The sequence below is a fragment of the Bemisia tabaci genome, chromosome 3, assembly GCF_918797505.1.
Source record: "Bemisia tabaci chromosome 3, PGI_BMITA_v3".
NCBI lineage: Eukaryota > Metazoa > Arthropoda > Insecta > Hemiptera > Aleyrodidae > Bemisia > Bemisia tabaci.
The window spans coordinates 36,486,557-36,505,358 of record NC_092795.1 but is presented as its reverse complement, the minus strand read 5'-3'; the positions used below and the strand labels follow the sequence as shown (position 1 = coordinate 36,505,358).

At 39.9% G+C, this 18,802-nt stretch overlaps 1 protein-coding gene and 3 non-coding genes across 4 annotated transcripts; 3 read left to right on the top strand and 1 right to left on the bottom strand.

The window, feature by feature from the left end:
• Positions 1–2,364: 2,364 nt before the first annotated feature.
• Positions 2,365–18,486, top strand: LOC109037650 (H2.0-like homeobox protein). Its single transcript, XM_019052419.2, has 4 exons — positions 2,365–3,682; positions 16,559–16,762; positions 17,437–17,615; positions 18,193–18,486. Exons 1-4 carry the CDS (start codon positions 3,490–3,492, stop codon positions 18,265–18,267), a joined length of 651 nt encoding a protein of 216 aa, XP_018907964.2. The 5' UTR covers positions 2,365–3,489; the 3' UTR covers positions 18,268–18,486.
• On the top strand, positions 12,027–12,220 carry LOC140224352 (U2 spliceosomal RNA). Its single transcript, XR_011899651.1, has one exon. It is a non-coding gene; the product is annotated as a U2 spliceosomal RNA (small nuclear RNA).
• On the bottom strand, positions 13,440–13,633 carry LOC140224351 (U2 spliceosomal RNA). The gene has a single exon (XR_011899650.1). It is a non-coding gene; the product is annotated as a U2 spliceosomal RNA (small nuclear RNA).
• On the top strand, positions 15,037–15,119 carry TRNAL-UAA (transfer RNA leucine (anticodon UAA)). Its single transcript has one exon. It is a non-coding gene; the product is annotated as a tRNA-Leu (tRNA).
• Positions 18,487–18,802: the final 316 nt, after the last annotated feature.

Below are 18,802 nucleotides of genomic sequence, written 5' to 3'. Positions count from 1 at the left end.
CGTAACAGGCTCCACGGTGTGAATCTAATTACCCGGCGAACCCGGGCGATACCATTGCTTTCAAGCGACTGGCTCGACTTCTGGTCATAAATCCCCTCCTATGCGCTCATACAATTGAATAAATGGATATTTCTCGTCTTAAACTGTCTTTAAGTACCGGTGCCACTGTATGGAATTCGATAGGTACATGAGTATTTATGCATCCAGGTTGCAAATGATGAGACACCCCCCCTCTTCCTCCCTCTCTTCTCCTTGCTCTTTTCCCTTTTTCGGTGCCAGTTGTACTTTCACATGCACGACTGATCGTGAGTATAACTATGGATCGTATTCGATAGTAATTCGATGTATCGTTTGGTTCAAAACAATAGACCTCGAACCAAAATTTTAGGATATATGTCAGAAAAGCTGAAAATTAGAAATTGCCTATCAATTTCACTACTTTTGGCCAATTACTATTCATACGAATCAAAAATCTACCACAAAAAACCCGTTCCGTCAGATAACTCCAGGGGCGGATTAAGGGGGTGGCCACATGGGCCGCGGTCCATGGCGGCAAATCTATAGGGGGGCGGTAAATTTTGCAATTTTTTTAAATGTAGCTATAAAAAAATTCGGATTTAGAAAAAAAATTATAAACGAGAAGAGGCAACAAAATCTCTTATTTTCTGAGAGTATAGTAATTTCTACTTTTGTCGTCTTTTAGTGATATAAGAGGCAGCACCTTAGTTAGTCGAGTTAAGAAAGAAACCAAACACGCAATTTGGCGTGGAACTTACCTAGAGAGAAATGATGACGAGGACTTGAGATGAAAAGGAGAAGCGGAGAAGCCCTCGCCTCGGCGCGGCGATCGGCAGGTAACAGTAGCGCCTACAAGACTGCACGAATACTTCACGCATTGCACCAAACACAGTGCGGTCATTGCGGACTGCGTGAAACGGATAGCGCCTACAAGAATGCATGAATACCTCACGCATTGCGGCAAACACAGTGCGATCAGCGTTAGACGCATAGCGCCTACAAGACTGCGTGAATACTTCACGCATTGCGTCAAACACAGTGCGGTCTGCTAGGCGCGGCGGCAGAAGTTAAAATCATTAATCTACATTTATTTTTGTTCTTTCATAATTTTTTCGTTCATTTCTTATGAATGGAAGGCCTTGTCCACACAGAGATAGGTTTACGAAACTTGACTTTCGCGCAAAGTTCCGTGAACTTTTGCTAGTAGTGTTGACAGGGCTTTCCCAAAAAATGTGTTCAACACCAGTAAACGCGTCTTATGCACCCCTCCCCCGCTGGCACGTTCATTTGATGGTTTTCATTGATGTTTCAAAACAAATGAGAGGGGGGCGGCAAAATACTAGCGGCCCATTGGGCGGCAAGTAGATAAATCCGGCCCTGGATTACTCAATTTAATTGACTTTTGAGGCTATGTTTATGTTTTGAACCAATCGATATCGATACAATCTCACCCGTTTGATATATCGATTACGATCAAATCGAAGTTTTAAAACTTTGTGACTTAAATTATTATTTTATTTTTTTTCTTTTTAAAAATGAAGTTGGACTGTTTGCCAGTCTAGAAAGAAATGGAGCTCATGTAAAAGTGGTGTGAGTATACTACTTCATCAAAGACACGCGTTGTTTTGCCACTGCTGCTCGGCACTATCAAATTTAAAAATAACATTATTTCCTAAAGAGGAATGTATGAAATTTCTGATACCAGATCTGAAAAGGTTTTTAAGGCAAAAATTTCCTTATACGTATGATTGTTATTTTTAAAAGACGCCTTGAAATTGCATTTCTGCTGCTTGAATTTCGAGAGAGATATATCTATGATTAAAAATCTTCTGTATTTTAAAATTTCAGTTTATCTTTCATTCTTAAAAAAGTGACCATAGGTTTTCCCGAAAAATTCAGCTAGAAAAAAATCCCGAAAAAAATCTCCTTCATTACTATTCGTTTTCTCCCGCATAATGTTTTGAACGTCTGCTGCGGAAAAATAATCGTCCTTGGCTTTTTTTTCACTGAGTTTTGCAGAAAACTGATTTCCAGGAGTAAACATCACATGATAAAAATCAAAACCCCAATTTCAAAAAATAAGTATTTGAGTTGACACCTTTCATACGTAAACATTCCGTTGACCCCCTACCCCCTCCTGCCGTCTTCCCAAAGTACCTTTCAGTCATTAACGGATAATCACGCAATCATAATTTTTATTCAACGTAGAAATGGAAACTTAATATTATTCGCTCAAAAAAATCAAGGGAAATAAATAAATATTTTTCCGCTAAAAAAGGGAGTAAAGATCTTTTGCTCAAGACTTCAGATAAAGTCAAATAGAAGTACATTTTCTTTTTCTTTTTCTTTTTTTGTTTATTTGCCATCCAACAATGTTTTTACAGAATTAAAAATTACACCAAAAGAGAAAAAATAAATAAACACAAAAGGTTTTCTACAAAAGGTTAATTAATCATTATTGGGTGGCTGCCGGCATAGCATTAGCAGCATCTAAGGTCTTTTTCCTGCTTTCCATGACGTTCTTTACGTATTTACACACGACCATCCAGTTGTCTTTAGAGCTTAAGAGGTTTTCCAAAAAATTTGAACATTTTCAGGTGCAAGACGAGACCTCAAAGCCAGTGATATGACGTCATGTGGGTGGTTTTTTCTTAGCAATTCGCATTTCTCACGAAAAGAAATACGAAAGAACCCAAGCTCTTGGACAGACGGGTAACCCACAAGGCAAACCAAGACGCTCGTATATTGGTCGAGCTTGGCTCCGCCCAATAACTTGTTCGTGCTCCCACGGATGGCAGAGGCACATTCTCTCGTTTTATTGGGTTTTATGAGTGCCCTCCTCAACAGCTCCTTGGCTTTGGGCCTTCAGTATAGGTTCTTCGCGTCGCGGTTAATTTCACCGTCCTCCTCTCGCGCGAATTTCTGGTGTTTTTCGCGGCACATCGGTGTCAAATGCGCATCTAAACCGAGGTTCGCTCGCACTCTATTTCTGACTTTGGTATCGCGATTCGCGAGTGGTTTATTAATGTTGAATGCTGAGAGAATATGTATTTTCCCTCTGCTTGTCATTCTATTCTGAAAATTGAAAACATTGTGTTTTTATGCTCGCAGTAATACGAAAAATCGTATTAAGTTTACCTGACAAACAACTGCGGAAAATGATTTCGACTCGTCTACCTAAAATAAATAATCGAATAAAATTTTAAAATTTAATTTCCTTCCACAAATGAAGCCTTGTGCGAGTGCTCGTGCGCTACTCAAATACTGACGTTGATTTTTCGTGAAAAAAGGGGGGAACTGCCAGACAAAAATCAACTTTGAGGATATAGGGGTGCTTATGGGTGGCCTGAACCAACCAGACTTAAGAGTAGTGATGATTGATTGAGGAAGGTGTGTTTGAAGAAGTCGGATTCGAACAATCTTCGGGAATTTGTCTGCCTTTTAAGTGATAGATCCGAGTGATCGAAAGTAATGGCGACGAAACCATGCTTACGCGATGGCGTGGAGCCAGTGGAGATCTCATCGTACCCTTCCTTTGCCACGGGCCTCCGCGAAATTGGGAAGCCCGCTCATCATGGGATCGCCAAGTCCTTGAAATTTGGCGTGGACAGGATTCTTTCTGACGAAATATCTGCCTGGAAGTGCTCAAAAATCCCAGAAACAGGTGACGTCCTAGGTCGATTTTTCTTCAGGATTCGAGGAATTACACTGAAAAAAAAGGTGCTTGGCTCAAGCTTGGTGACTCTTGAATTTGCCGCCTGACTGTTTTATCTTCATTTAAGCTGCATTTTTCTTGATACGAGAAAAATAATGCTTGTAGGCAAGGAAGTAGTTTATATTAAGCAGAAAAATTCTTGATTTGAGAAAAAATACTTGGCGGCAAAAAGATTCTTTTTTTTTTTCTTTCAGTGTAACAGTGGCTTATTTAAGGTGATTTGACGGTTGCCATCAGGCTTGCCACATCCTATCTCGGGCCCTGGTACCAGTTTTAAGGTCCGAGCCCCAAGCCTGGAGGGGGGGGGCCGAGGGGCATCCCCGGGAAATTTTAGAATTTATACGACTAATCGGACGCATTTTGAAGCTTCCATAAAGAATTTTTCCATCAATTTCTGCGGAATAATTATGTTTTGTTTTTCTACTTTCAGCACAAAATACTTGCGAATTGTTGCATTCAAAACATCTGGAAAATTTTTATTTTATTTTATTTTTTTTTGGGGGGGGGGGGGAATATGATACTATTTTCAGTTTTAAGAGGGCCAGGCCCCCCTGGACTCCCCCTTCGTTTGTCTATGGCAAGGGAGTTGAGCCATGAGCCATTAAAGTCGAGGATGCCCAGACTGGAGACTCTTAGCATCTGACGACGGAAGAAAATGAAACGCAGTTACTAAAAATATCCCTCTGTACTGAAAATCTTGAAAATAGATAGAAATTTTCCAGGAAGTATACTTCTTTGAAAATTTAAGAAGAATTCTACAGTGCCCCAGCGTGTTTCTGAAAATCTATTCACCTTTTGCGAAATTTTTAGGGTAAATTTTTCGCTTTTTCTTACGAAACAAGGGTTGCGTGTGAATTCGTAGTGGTTTTTCACGGGTAACACGGGCCCCCTCCGGTGCCCGGGCCCCGGTAACAGGGACCCAGTATCCCCCCCTTGTGGCGGGCCTGCCTTCATGCACGCTGGGCTTGTCGATTTCCTTTGACATTTTTGCAGTGGTAAATGCATAGCTGGAGTGCGCTACAGCTAGAATTGTATATAGCAAATGGGTAATTTTTATAGGAGGATTATAAATAAACAAGTGGTTAGAAATGAAAACAAGCAGTGAACTCCAACACAATGTGTTGATAAGGCGCGTCATTAACTCGCACATATCAACCCCTTTAGTTTTCATTTACAGAGATTTCAAAAAAGGCAAGCAGCACAACAAGAGAATTCACGATCCAACACTGCAAGGTCAGCGACGCACCTTCACGAGACCGTGTATTGTGAATCTAGAAAGCTATTCGAACAAATTTAAGTTTTTTGATCTGCCTCAAGCAAAATCTTTTCAGATTCTTGAAGAAAAGTGCTACGGAAAAATTTAAGCGAAGAAAGGAAAAATTCTGTCGAACTCCTAGAAGATAAAGTCGATTTAAAGGTATTTTGGGGCTAAAATACCCAAATCACCGGTATTATAAATCCCGTTATATTATTGAAAAGAAATTGACTCGATATAAATGCAATTGTCTTAAATATGTCTTGATTTTGTTATTTTAAACGTCTTTTCATGCAAAGAAGCTCAACCATGTCCATGCTTTATTCATTCATGAATTGAAAGTAAGCAATCCACATCCCGAAAATCTACCGATTTGCCGTAAAAAATCGCAGAAACTTGATATACCAGGTCGATGTACCCACTCTTTGAATTTACCAATCAATTTAGTGAGTGCACGTATGTGAAAGTCAAAATGCTATAGTCATTTTGGGTGCATTCATTTTTCATGAAACAATTGTAAGTAATTTCAATCCCGAAAAACCATAAATTTTCCGTATAAAATTAAAAAAATCAAAATATGTCGACTCCCTGCCGTGAAAATTAAATTCTACGTGTGAAAATACTTATGTATCGATATGCTGAACAGAATGCCCGCCTCTCCTCGTAATTTACAAACCGTTCCTATACTCATCTCAAAATTTTTCTCAGAGCTTTGTGTTATTATCAGCTTCCATTTAAACCCCGGTTTGATGGCCGAATCGGCTGCCCAAAAAGCAAGCCATTTTTGAAGGGCTCTATGAGAAATTCGTGATATTATCAGCTCTCAGGAAATCACCCCATGGGTAAAATTGCTGGTATAAATTTTCGAGTGCTTAAAATAATCGTATTCAAGAAACTAAGGCATTAAACTATGGAGTCAATTTCGTTTTAATAATATAACGGGATTTACTTGTCTTCAGGTCAAAACTCATACAAGAAAGCCCCTTGCAAGAGGCTAATTTTTTGTAATGTCACTCAATTTTTTCTCCTTTTTATAATTGAATTGCTTGTCACATTCTGAGGTCAATCATATTAAATTGTAATTTATACATTTCTTTTTTTCCCCCTTCATTTTATTTTTTGTTTGGAGAAGTTTTGTTGATTTCTTCGGATTTCGAATACTGTAACTTCTCTTCTATTTGGCCGATTTTTATGAATGAGACCTCTTTTAACTCGTGTTTTAACGGAGAGGAAGGAAAAAATTGCTAAAAACTCGCGAAACAATTTTTTTTGAAAATTGGACGAATCCTAGCGTGACGGTGAAATGGTTAATGAAGCGTAAGTAATTGTGCGAGGGGCTGAGGATCGTCGCTTGGCGACCGTCATTAGCTATTGTTCGTCGAGACGCCGACGCAGTGATCAGGAGCGTGGGGAAGAGAGGGGTAAGTGGATTCCTGTATGAGCCACGTTTAGCTAATGGTCTAATGAGTCTCGAGGCTCATCACAGATTGCACTATCATGAGTGGCGGTAGCCACCACCGGGCAAGTAACCTATCCTCCAACAATGGGCCTGTTGCAAGGTGCGGGGATTTGCAAATTGATGCCTGATTCTTATGGCAAATTTCACGAAGAGAACGATGGCGCTATTAAAAAACCTTGAAATGACCTCTCAAACTCAAAAAAAAGCTGTTTTTGGAACCGACCCATTCAAAACGGTCGCTTTTCAACCGCCATACTTGTGATTGGTGGATTCTATGCTTGTGACTACTTGTGACGTGAAATGATATGACAGACCTGGTTTCTTCATCACTTACAATGTATTTTCCCGTAAGGAAATGGCAGCCGCTTTTCAAATGCAAATATCGAGTCAATCGCTAATTTTTTGATCAAAATTGAAAGCAGAAATGGATTCCTCGTACGTTTAAATGGTTAAAACCTTCATTTGCTAAATAAGAACCGACGGGATAAACCCTATTTTTAAGGAAGACTGTAGTCAATGGGCGATTGTTTACATCTGCTTAGTGATAACAGACATGGACATTAGCTCAATATTTGGTCATTTTCATGAGTTTTTACTTGTTTGTCACTATTTGAAGGTAAGTTTATTTTGTAAATCAATTGTCTAGTGTCTTAGGATCATGTTAAAAGCTGTAAAGGTATACTTTGTTACTTATTAATTCAGAACACACTGCTCCGGCAGTCCAACACTCAAACCCTGGATGTTCTCTCAATGCGTGTAAATCATTCTTAACTCTTCAACAAACATCTCAATATCATTCAGAACGTTCCCATGTTTTATAAACTTATGTTATTTTAAAATCCTGTGTGTTTTAAATGTAACAGTATACAGAAAAATTTATCGATAAAGTCTGGTAATCGAAGAAGGATCCTACGTCTACTTTCCTTGCCTCCAGCTAAAACATACCGGTCTCCTCATCTCATCAGTATTGTCAAAGGTAAGTTTTTTTTATCATCAATGATTGATACTATCATTTTGGTGTCTTCAGTGAAGCATTAAAGGGTGAAATAGTAAGATATAACAACTGACTCGCTACATCCAGGTTTGAGCGTTGGACTGCCGGAGTGTGTTCTGAATTAATAAGTAATATACCTTTACAGCTTTTAACATGATCCTAAGACACTAGACAATTGATTTACAAAATAAACTTACCTTCAAATAGTGACAAACAAGTAAAAACTCATGAAAATGACCAAATATTGAGCTAATGTCCATGTCTGTTATCACTAAGCAGATGTAAACAATCGCCCATTGACTACAGTCTTCCTTAAAAATAGGGTTTATCCCGTCGGTTCTTATTTAGCAAATGAAGGTTTTAACCATTTAAACGTACGAGGAATCCATTTCTGCTTTCAATTTTGATCAAAAAATTAGCGATTGACTCGATATTTGCATTTGAAAAGCGGCTGCCATTTCCTTACGGGAAAATACATTGTAAGTGATGAAGAAACCAGGTCTGTCATATCATTTCACGTCACAAGTATGGCGGACCCGAAACGACCGTTTTGAAAATCCAAATTCTGAGGCGTTTTTAAGTTGATTTTTTGGGGGTTTCCGGTGATCAAAAAACTCCGGGAAAATTCCTGTGACATCAGGAGCCTTAGGTCTTTCGATTAAAGCAATAAAAAAAATTGGTGCAACAGGCCCATTGGCAACACAGCACAGCCCGGTCGAGGCAATGACACCATAGTTACACGAACTTGGCTTATAGACCGTATTCGATAACGGCTCGATGTATCGTTTGGTTCAAAACAATAGAACATAACCTCGAACCAAGCTGTGAGGATTTAAGTTGGAAAAGCTGAAAATGAGAACTTTTCTGACAATTTCACTTTGCATTTGCATTAGGTACTCAAAAGAATAAAACATCTGTTACAAAAGACCCGTTCCCTCCGATTTCTAAATTGACTTTTGAGGCTATGTTTATGTTTTGAACCAATCGATATCGATACAATCTCACCTGTTTGATGTATCGAATACGATCTATTTGGGTTTTTCAGAGCACGGGTACCAACTTTTGAAAAGTATAACCGAGGTTACAGATCTGTCAAAGCAACGTTTTGAACAAAACGGAGGAGTTAGATTCTCATTCCGAGAGTGCCGACCTGCTCAGCCATCCTCGAATCAATTCGCTTGATTCTGCTTATATATGCATATTTTAAATCAGCGCGCCCCATTCTTAGGCTTTTTTTAAAAAAACCAAGTAACGTAGACTCTTGGTATTCACTGCACATAAACTAGCGACCCCCAGAATGAGAAACAACTTTAAATCATAATTATTGATGGATAAATAAACTTTTTACACGCTTTGGAAAATCTCAAAAGTTCGCGGTAGTCACTTTTCGGTAAGGAACTAAGGGACTCGGTTATTGTATCGAGCAGGGTTCGAAACGATCGCAAAGGCGGTATACTACGTATACGCGCCAACAAAATACTATGAACTATGCAAAACGATTATTCAGATATCGGAACTTGGCTGTTTTGAAAACGCCTTCAAATGCGGCGTGATACCTCACGCATTCCGGAGAGTTCAAATAGTTGTATCATTGCGCCGTAAGAATGTGACGGAAGATTTAAATGGAAATAGCCTCCATGCACGCTGGGCTTGTCGATTTCCTTTGACATTTTTGCAGTGGTGAATGCATGGCTGAAGTGCGCTCCAACTAGAATTGTATTTACAAATGGGTGGTTTTTCTACGAGGATTAAAAATAAACGAGTGGTACGGAATATAACAAAAGAACATGAACTATGCAAAACGGTAATCCGGGTATCGGAACTAAGCTGTTTTAAAAACGCCTTCAAATGCGGCGTGATACCTCACGCATTCCGGAGAGTTCAAATAGTTGTATCATTGCGCCGTATGAATGTGACGGAAGATTTAAGATTTAAAAGCTGTATAGCACACTTTGTAAGGTTGCAGAGCTTTTGTGGACATCTCACCCTCAGTTTTTGAAAGCTTAAATTGAGAGAACTCTCTCCAGTTATTTCTACACGTTAATAATAAAAAAAAAAAAAAAAATGCTGAGAAAACTCTCCCGTCGAACTTCTTAATATATCGACGGTGAAAGTCGGCAATCACATAACTCGTTTGCGGTGTCTGGAAATCTCCGCCTCTACGTCATTTTTTTAAAGGAGAACAAATTGATATTATTTCTTGAAGTTTTTGCAGAATTTTCTTCGCATTGAGAAGAAAAACCATGACAGTTTTAAATAATTGCCGTTGAGTAGTTTTCCATTTAAAAAATAAAGTATGACAGGAAGTCTGCGACGTCGCAAACCGAGTTATGTGATTGCCGACTTTCACCATCGATATAGATTTTTTTTCTCTCTCCCTCCCTCTCTTTCCGACCCTTTCTCTCGTTTTAATTTTAACCGTTTATGGATTTTTTTGTCATACTCTTGAGACTTTTTGGCGGTTGTGTCATAGTCCGTGTTGTGCCCGCTTGCATATGCCAACGTAAATTCTCGGCACCAAGTAAGTTGTTCGGATCATTAGCGCTTATGTACATGATGCTGTTATCATGATTAAAACAAATCACACATAAAGCGCTTTGATGGGACGATTTTTTGAATTCCATCCGATAATTCCGAATAAATTGCGATACCTCATATCCGCCAAATAACTAGTGTAATAATGGACCACTAGACAAGGTACGAATTTAAGCGATCTGATACATGTTTCTGAACCAGAGTTTCACGTAGAAAACGATTCACACAACGAAAATTACTGAAACCAACTCCTAACGAAGATATTAACGTTTTTATTTCACATTGGTTACGAGGAATTTGAACTGCCCGCTCACAAGAAACTCAAAGCTCTACGTGAGTCAAATCGCCCACTACAACGGTTTCAGCAAGCTTTCTCGATCGAGCAATGTTCATTTCCCACCATGTGTTGTTCAAACTATTAGCAATTTGCTATAACTGAGCCAAAGCGTCAAGATTGAGGTTGCCAGATTTTTATATTGCAGAGACTGTCATGATAACGTTCAACGCGCGATGTGAATCACGTAGAGCATTGAGTTTTCATGAGCGGGTGGTTTGAATTCACGCATCAAGAATCATTAAATATCTTCGTAAGGAGTTAATTTCAGTAATTTTCGTTGTGTGCATCGTGTTTTACGTAAAATTTTGGTCAAGAAACATGTATCAGAATGCTGAAATTCGTACCTTATCTAGTGGTCCATTATAAGGATTTAAAGGTCATTTCAACACGTAATCTATGTTTTTTATGTACCTTCACATCAGATACTCTGTAAAAAACGTCCTTTTAAATGTGTCCGCTTCTCTAGAAAATACTCACGCATGGAACAGTGACGATCGTTTGGACCAAGTTTTCATTATGTCACGTTAATATCGATCCGAGGAAAAGCTGTTTCCACAAGTCTAATTCCACCGTTAAGCTCCATGTTATAGGGTTCATCGTCAATGCTCATTTACACGTTCCAAGTATTCTGCCGTGATAGCGAAGAGAGCTATACGTGCATTTTTGTACGGGCCATGATTAGCAAATGTTTTTATGTGTCTCGAGGTTCATTCCAGCATGCATGCACTAATGTTCTCTTCGCTCTCTCGGCAGTATTATTCTCCACTTATAATTTTTCAAACTAAAAATTTGCGATGCATGTGTTGAGCTCAAAGCTACTCCTCCTTAATTTTGTCCCCATGAGATGACTTCTCGGTTGTAGGTATCTCTTAAATTGAGTCCCTTTCAGCGGCTTCGCTCATTGCCTCTCTCTCTCCTTTCTTCTTACTTCTACCGAAGATAGTCAGTTAAAAAAACTGGGCGAGTTAGAGACTGCGGCCGAAATGCGCTCCTGTATACACGTAATTAGCAGTATCATGGCATGTTTCACCGTACTTTCCGTAGAAATCACACTATAACGCTCTCTCATGATGTATTACGTGGACCAAAGATCATGTGCGTTATTTTCTTTGGCATACTCACATAAAAAAATTGGTCAGGCACCTCACGATTTCTAACGGCCAAATCGACCGTGAGAATGAAAAATTAAGGGAGCCGGTCGGATTGTCACGAAATCGATTTGGCGTAGGAAGTGCACCTTGGAGTGCCTTGGAGAAGCCCGGTCTCCGAGCGGAGCGCCTTCACATGTGAGTGATACCAACTTGCTTACGCGCCGCGCCTCCCTCACCCGCCTAGCCGAGCCGCGCCGCGCCCCGCCCCGCCGCGCCCCGCCGCGCCCCGCCCCGCCCCGCCGCCCGCCGCTCGGCTCTACACCTACACTAACAATAACTCCATTCATTCACCTGTCTCCTCAGTTTGCAGCTTCACCCATCAGATAGCTCTGTCCTCTTGAGTAAACGCCCGATGAAAGTTTTGGACACTCCAAGCATTCTGGCCGGTAGATTTCCGTTGGAAGTGAGATGTTTGGATGACCGCTCTACGTACCGCTTTTTGAATTTAAATTGTCGAGCGCAAATTACCAGAGTTTCTTATTAAGCTCTAGAGGAGGGAGGCATCTTGTGGACGGATAGCGAGCTCGTCCAGGTGGGGCGGCTACGACGAACTGACCCCATTATCGCTTCTCGGCCTTAATGGCTAAGATCAAAGTGTAGTATCTGTTCTTATCAGCTTAATATCTGATACGGTCCGCACTGCGGACCCAGTATATTAAACTTATTTTTGGAAACAGGCGAAGTGTCAGGGGCTTGCTCCACCTTTGCCACGGATCGGCCCGGTATTGCAGTACCGCCGGGATCGGTCCAATAATAAACCTCATTTCCCTCTTCATACTGGATGAGTTATCGATCGATACCGTTGAGCGAGTATGGATAGTATCTCTTTCATCCTTGTGATGGAAGAACGGAGAACATACGTCTGAGTGCAGAGAAACCAGAAAATATATTAAAATTTCTTCTCTGTACCATGTCAACTACTGTCCTAAAATAATGTTACCGAATTACAGCAAGGGCGGCCTGGCCAAGGGTCCTAGGGTACCTACTTCAGCATACTGGCGCTGCCATTTTTTAATCCAATTGCTTCAAATATTTATAACGTTTGAAAAATAAAATCAGCTACAAAGCTCGTGTTTATAATGAAACAATTATTATGAAAAACGAAACAAATTACGGTCTATGAATCCTAAATGGGAATTATTAATTCTAGTCTATTGGTGGCATATTTTTGCCATTTTTTTCATTTTCAAAATTATCTTAAACCACGTTACCGCTTCAAGGTATATTTACAGTTGATGAGGATTGAATCGAAACATACGTCTAAGTGCAGAGAAACCAGAGAATATATTAAAAATTCTCCTCTGTACCATGTCAACTACTGTCCTAAAACATTGTTACCGAAATTCAGCAAGGGCGGCCTGGCCAAGGGTTCTAGGGTACCTACTCCAGCATACTGGACATTCTGACGGGTGCCTTAGGGGGCCCCGGTAGGACTCCCATAAGGGCCCCCTAAAAACGGAAAAATCCAGAAAATCTTGAGAAATTCATGGAGGTGCTATACATGAAGTCCTTCTCTTCGAAAGTGATTAGTATGAAAATCGTATCAAGTGCCGTCGACCTTCAGAGAAAAAAACCGAGAAAGGAAAAATTGTTCCCCGATGAATCGTGATTTTGTTTTAAAAGCTGTTTCATTGTTTGTTCAATTGTTTCATTATAAACACGAGTTTTGTAGCTGATTTTATTTTTCAAACGTTAGGAATATTTGAAGCAATTGGATTAGAAAATGGCAGCGCCAGTATGTTGAAGTAGGTACCCTAGAACCCTTGGCCAGGCCGCCCTTGCTGCAATTCGGTAACAATATTTTAGGACAGTAGTTGACATGGTACAGAGAAGAATTTTTAGTATATTTTCTGGTTTCTCTGCACTTACACGTATGTTCTCCGTTTTCCCATCACAAGGATGAAAGAGATACTGACCATACTCACTCAACGGTGTCGATCGATGACTCATACTATGTCAAGAGGGAAGTGAAGTTTATTATTGGACCGATCCCGGCGGTACTGCAATACCGGGCCGATCCGTGGCAAAGGTGGAGCAAGCCCCTGACACTTCGCCTGTTTCCAAAAATAAGTTTAATATACTGGGTCCGCAGTGCGGACCGTATCAGATATTAAGCTGATAAGAACAGATACTACACTTTGATCTTAGCCATTAAGGCCGAGAAGCGATAATGGGGTCAGTTCGTCGTAGCCGTCCCACCTGGACGAGCTCGCTATCCGTCCACAAGATGCCTCCCTCCTCTAGAGCTTAATAAGAAACTCCGGTAATTTGCGCTCGACAATTTAAATTCAAAAAGCGGCACGTAGAGCGGTCATCCAAACATCTCACTTTCAACGGAAATCTACCGGCCAGAATGCTTGGAGTGTCCAAAACTTTCATCGAGCGTTTATTCAAGAGGACAGAGCTATCTGATGGGTGAAGCTGCAAACTGAGGAGATAGATGAATGAATGGAGTTATTGTTAGTGTAGGTGTAGAGCCGAGCGGCGCGGCGCGGCGGGGCGGGGCGGGGCGCGGCGCGGCTCGGCTAGGCGGGTGAGGGAGGCGCGACGCGTAAGCAAGTTGGTATCACTCACAGGTGTAGGCGCTCCGCTCGGAGACCGGGCTTCTCCAAGGCACTCCAAGTTGCACTTCCGTACGCCAAATCGATTTCGTGACAATCTGACCGGCTCCCTTAATTTTTCATTCTCACGGTCGATCTAGAAATCGTGAGGTGCCTGGCCAATTTTTTTATGTGAGTGTGCCAGAAAAAATAACGCACATGATCTTTGGTCCACGTAATACATCATGAGAGAGCGTAATAGTGTGATTTCTCCGGAAAATGCGGTGAAACATGCCATGATACTGCTAATTACGTGTATGCAAGAGCGCATTCGGCCGGAGAAATGTATCTGACTTATCTAGTTTTTTTATCAGACTATCTTCGGCAAGTAAAAAAAAAATAGAGAGAGACAATGAGCGAAACCTCTGAAAGGGACTCAATTTAAGAGATACCTACAACCGAGAAGTTACCTTATGGGGACAAAATTAAGGAGGAGTAGCTTTGAGCTCGACACATGCACCGCAAATTTTTAGTCTCAAAAATAAAAGTGCGGAGAATAATGCTTGGAATGTGAGAATAATAAGCACTGAAGATAAAGCTTATTGCAGGCACATTTCCCATGTAGCAGACATTAAAGGTTTATAGTGCGAAATAAGCTATTTATATCCAATTAATCTATTAATTTCAATAGGAGACCTCTCTTAAATAGCAAATTAATCTATATGTGAACTACAAACTTGCTATTCCTAGTCATTCTTCAATGTTTGAATAATAGATACCTATTACGAAGTACATTTCATTGCGATTTATCGCTGTACTCGTAATGCGAATATTTCGGACTTTCTTCATCACCCAATTTCTGAACGTATTAATGCTACTCAATTGCAATTCATTAAGGGGTATGGAATTCCTATTTTCGAAAACTAGCCTCATGAGTTAGCATTGTATAATACGTCGTCTTGCGGCCGTCATTGCACGAAGTGAGCGTCCGTGAGTCTTAAATGAGCGTATTTTCCCACAATACGCATCGAAGTCAGGTTGGCCGAGCGGTCTAAGGCGCCAGATTTAAGCTCTGGTTCACAGTGTGAGCGTGGGTTCGAACCCCACACCTGACAGGAATTTTTTGTTTCATTTTACAATCATTGCTTGCTTCATCGTGAAAAGTACTGACTGAGAGGTAGCTTGAAATTTTAACCAGTATAATATTGGAAAGCAATGAAACCTGTTAGTAAATCAAAGGAATTGTGAATTAACGCCAAAAACTTAAACACTTCTCGAGTGCGAAGGTTTGATCTACCGTCTACATTTTGGCATTTTAATTAAATTCGAGACTTAAGATGCCGTATTTTGACCCCATGCGCATAAACGGGGAGAGGGGGGCTACTCATTGTTAGTTGCTCATGGGGTCTTCACGATTTCTCGATTTATTCGTATATCATTATCAGGTGAGATACAGACACTCTAATACAGACTGGAAACGAAATGGATTATTTGGTATAGCAGATTTTACATCTATAATAAAAACCAATTCGCCAATATGGTATTATGTAAGCACTACGAAAAATTACAGCCTAGTTAATTAAAACAACAAAAATTTCAATTTTTTCGTTTCAAAAATTGGACGTATTAGTGGGAATCCTGTTTCACGTAAACCCTATGGACATAGTTCCTTTTCGCAAATAGACGTCCTATCTACAGCTGATGCAGTTGAGATTAGTATTTTCCTATTAAAAAATACATCTCAATTATACGGCAAAAAACGTTTGAGATTTTGATGCTAAATGGTAATATATTTTATTGCATCAATTATTTACATTCTACTTATTATTTCTATGAAATTACAACCATTCATTTTTAATCCGAAGATATTTGCAGCGAGTGGCATTGGCAGAACTAGTAGGGGCGGAGGGACAAAAGGCGACGCAACTATTCGACCACGCAGGTGTTGCACGGCATCACTCGAAATTGAAGGCGAACTTAAAACACCGACTAACTAGATCAATTCCTGCAACGGCTAAAGTCACTGAATTTTAAAAAATATAATGAAAATAAACGTGACTTGTACTCGGCAGCTTCCCTCCGAGCGACCCCTTTGCACCCCCCTCTCCCCCTCCTTTCGTGTTTATCGAGGATGCAAAGAAATTTGGCAGATAAATAGTTTACTCTCCTAAACTGCCATGCTAAAAACGCCGTACGAGCCTTCAGAGGTTGCCAAGTTTCCTCTCATAAAAACCGAATTTACTGGGGAAATTGGGAATATTATTTTCCAAAATTTTCAGACGATTTTGTACGCAATTTAATCTCAAACACGTGAAAATTTCAAGGAAAAATAAGCATGAATGTTGTCAAAAAAACATGTTTAAAGGGAAATTCGAATCAAGGGAAATTTGGCAACTCTCGAATGTTCACACGCCGTTCTTCCTGAGCATGGCAGTAAAGCTGATGCAGTTTTCTCGATTTCAACTTTTCCAACTTCAATATCGAAAAATCGTCCATATCACAATGAGTGATGAACTGACGAGTGTCTTTTTGAATTTTTTTTTTTTTTTTTTAGACTCAGAGCCGGAACCAAGGAAACCACCATGCTCCGAATGTGTGAGTTCCCTGTGGCGCTGTTGCCAGCTGAACAATGTTATGGATCAGCGGATCGGGGCTGCCCTGTACCTCACCGCCACCCCCGCACTGCCCCCTTCGCCCGCTCACGTACCCCACAACCCCAACATTTACGTGCCGCACCCCATCAAACCATTCACCACTTGTAAGTGTCATTCCTTACATTTTTTCCTTCCAATACATTACGTGAATAGAAAATTTGCAGGTGTCCGAAATTTGATGAATTTCGTGTTTAAATGGAAACTACTGATTGTGAGTGAACTGAACACGAGGATACACTTGGTTCATGAATTGAACGATCATTTGGAGAAGCTACGACAAAATGATCTACTCTGCTAAAATACATGTGTTTAAATGGGAAATGCCGCCAGATGCTGTCATTGGGCGGTGCATTTTCTCATTTTTAAATCTATTTTTATACTATTTCCCGTATCAGAAAAAAATAATAAAATTTCCATGCAAGTTCTCCATTAGGTACTATTAAAGCCTGTTGATAATACACATTTTTTATTTTTGAGAATTTCAGATTCATTTGGATCCTATATTTAGTAAAAAGGAACCAGCGCGATTACAGAGTTTTCAAAATCAAGGAACTTCTTCTTTCCTTTTACAAATACTTAGCCACAGTATTAAAATGTACACAATTATTTTCCTTTAAAAATAATAGTTTTTATGGTGGATAAGAAAAACTGTTTGCTATTCTGAGAGATTTTCTTACATAATTATGAAGTAGCAAAATTTCGCTGTTGCGAGTGTTAAAAAGTTAATAAAGGTTTATATCAGGGATTTGATTCACAAAGTTCCTTCTTTCCATTTAAGTTTTGGGTGAAGAGGGACACAAAGGTGGCTCTGTGGCCAAAAGGAAGCGGTCGTGGTCCCGAGCGGTATTCTCAAGTCTACAAAGGAAGGGCCTTGAAAAGCGGTTCCAAGTGCAGAAGTATATCACAAAACCGGACAGAAGACAGCTGGCCGCCACTCTCGGCCTCACAGACGCTCAGGTGAGTCGTCGTTGCTTTGAATTACAGCATCTATGAATCGGGATTACAATGAAGAGCCAATGACCATCTCAGTGCTCACAATTTACCCATTTATATGTATTATGATGGATAATACGTGATCATACGTTATGCCTTGGACTGGGAACCGCACCGTCTACAAAATAATGTTGCAGGGATCCAATCTTCTCAGTAAAGCAATATTTTGCCAAATATTGCCTTACATTAGCAACAAGTTTAAAAGGAATGTCTGTATGGTTTATCGCACTAGATTCAGAAGCCATGGCTCAAGAGAGGGTGTCGGTTATGTAGAAAATTGTTTAAAAAAAAAGCACATCTGAAAATTATTTTTTTGGTATCTCTCTCAACAGCCTACACCCCTTTCTACTCTTACCACGAAAAATTTAACTTAATATGAAAATTTGTGAAGAATTTCTGATAACCATTGATTGAAGCTTCTTCACTAGCTTCTAAATACAACCAAAACTGATCAAAAACAACCCTAAAATCATGCTTTCTTTTGCAGTTATAATCGATAGCTACATCACCTCACTTCCACTATCTCTGATCTATTTTTCAGGTGAAGGTTTGGTTTCAAAACAGAAGAATGAAGTGGCGGCACAGCAAAGAGTTACGGAAGGAGGTTCCAAAATGAGAGCATTTATTCAATGGACTGAGGACAAAAGCTTTGGCAAGGAAATTAAATTTCAATATGCGTATAGAGTGGTCTAACCATAAATTATTTAATACGATCACAAAGTAGATTGAGAAAAAATTTCACCGGTCTCAAGAATAAATTATTCCTTTCTATGATCATTTGCACCTTGGGAGTGAGGAATCCACCAAATGAAGTCTAAATTCATTAAAGTAAAGAATTGAAAAGAGAATTCAAGCGATGGAGAGATGCCAGCTTCTGGAGGATCTCTACCATGATAGATTCCTGTGGCAGGTAGGTGTGGTAGAGCGCCCTAGCACGTTGTAAAAGTAACTTATACATACAAAAAATTAAAAATTTGATAGGTGCATTTCTCTGAGAGCATTACCAAGCAATATGCCTGGATTTAAGGTTTCGAAAAAAGTCAAACTGATTAGCACATTAACATTTTTGTTTATTGTTTAGTGTTCACGCATGAACCAACCAAACGTCATGGAATTGTGATAAAAACAGAAGAAACAGAAATAGAAATAGA

What these genes read in the sequence shown, in the direction of transcription:
- LOC109037650 (XM_019052419.2), top strand. Translation starts at nt 3,490, where the DNA reads ATGGCGACGAAACCATGCTTACGCGATGGCGTGGAGCCAGTGGAGATC. An exon ending in CTCAAAAATCCCAGAAACAG is followed by an intron (nt 3,683 to 16,558) that starts GTGACGTCCTAG and finishes TTTTTTTTTTAG; the next exon opens with ACTCAGAGCCGGAACCAAGG. An exon ending in TCGGCCTCACAGACGCTCAG is followed by an intron (nt 17,616 to 18,192) that starts GTGAGTCGTCGT and finishes TCTATTTTTCAG; the next exon opens with GTGAAGGTTTGGTTTCAAAA.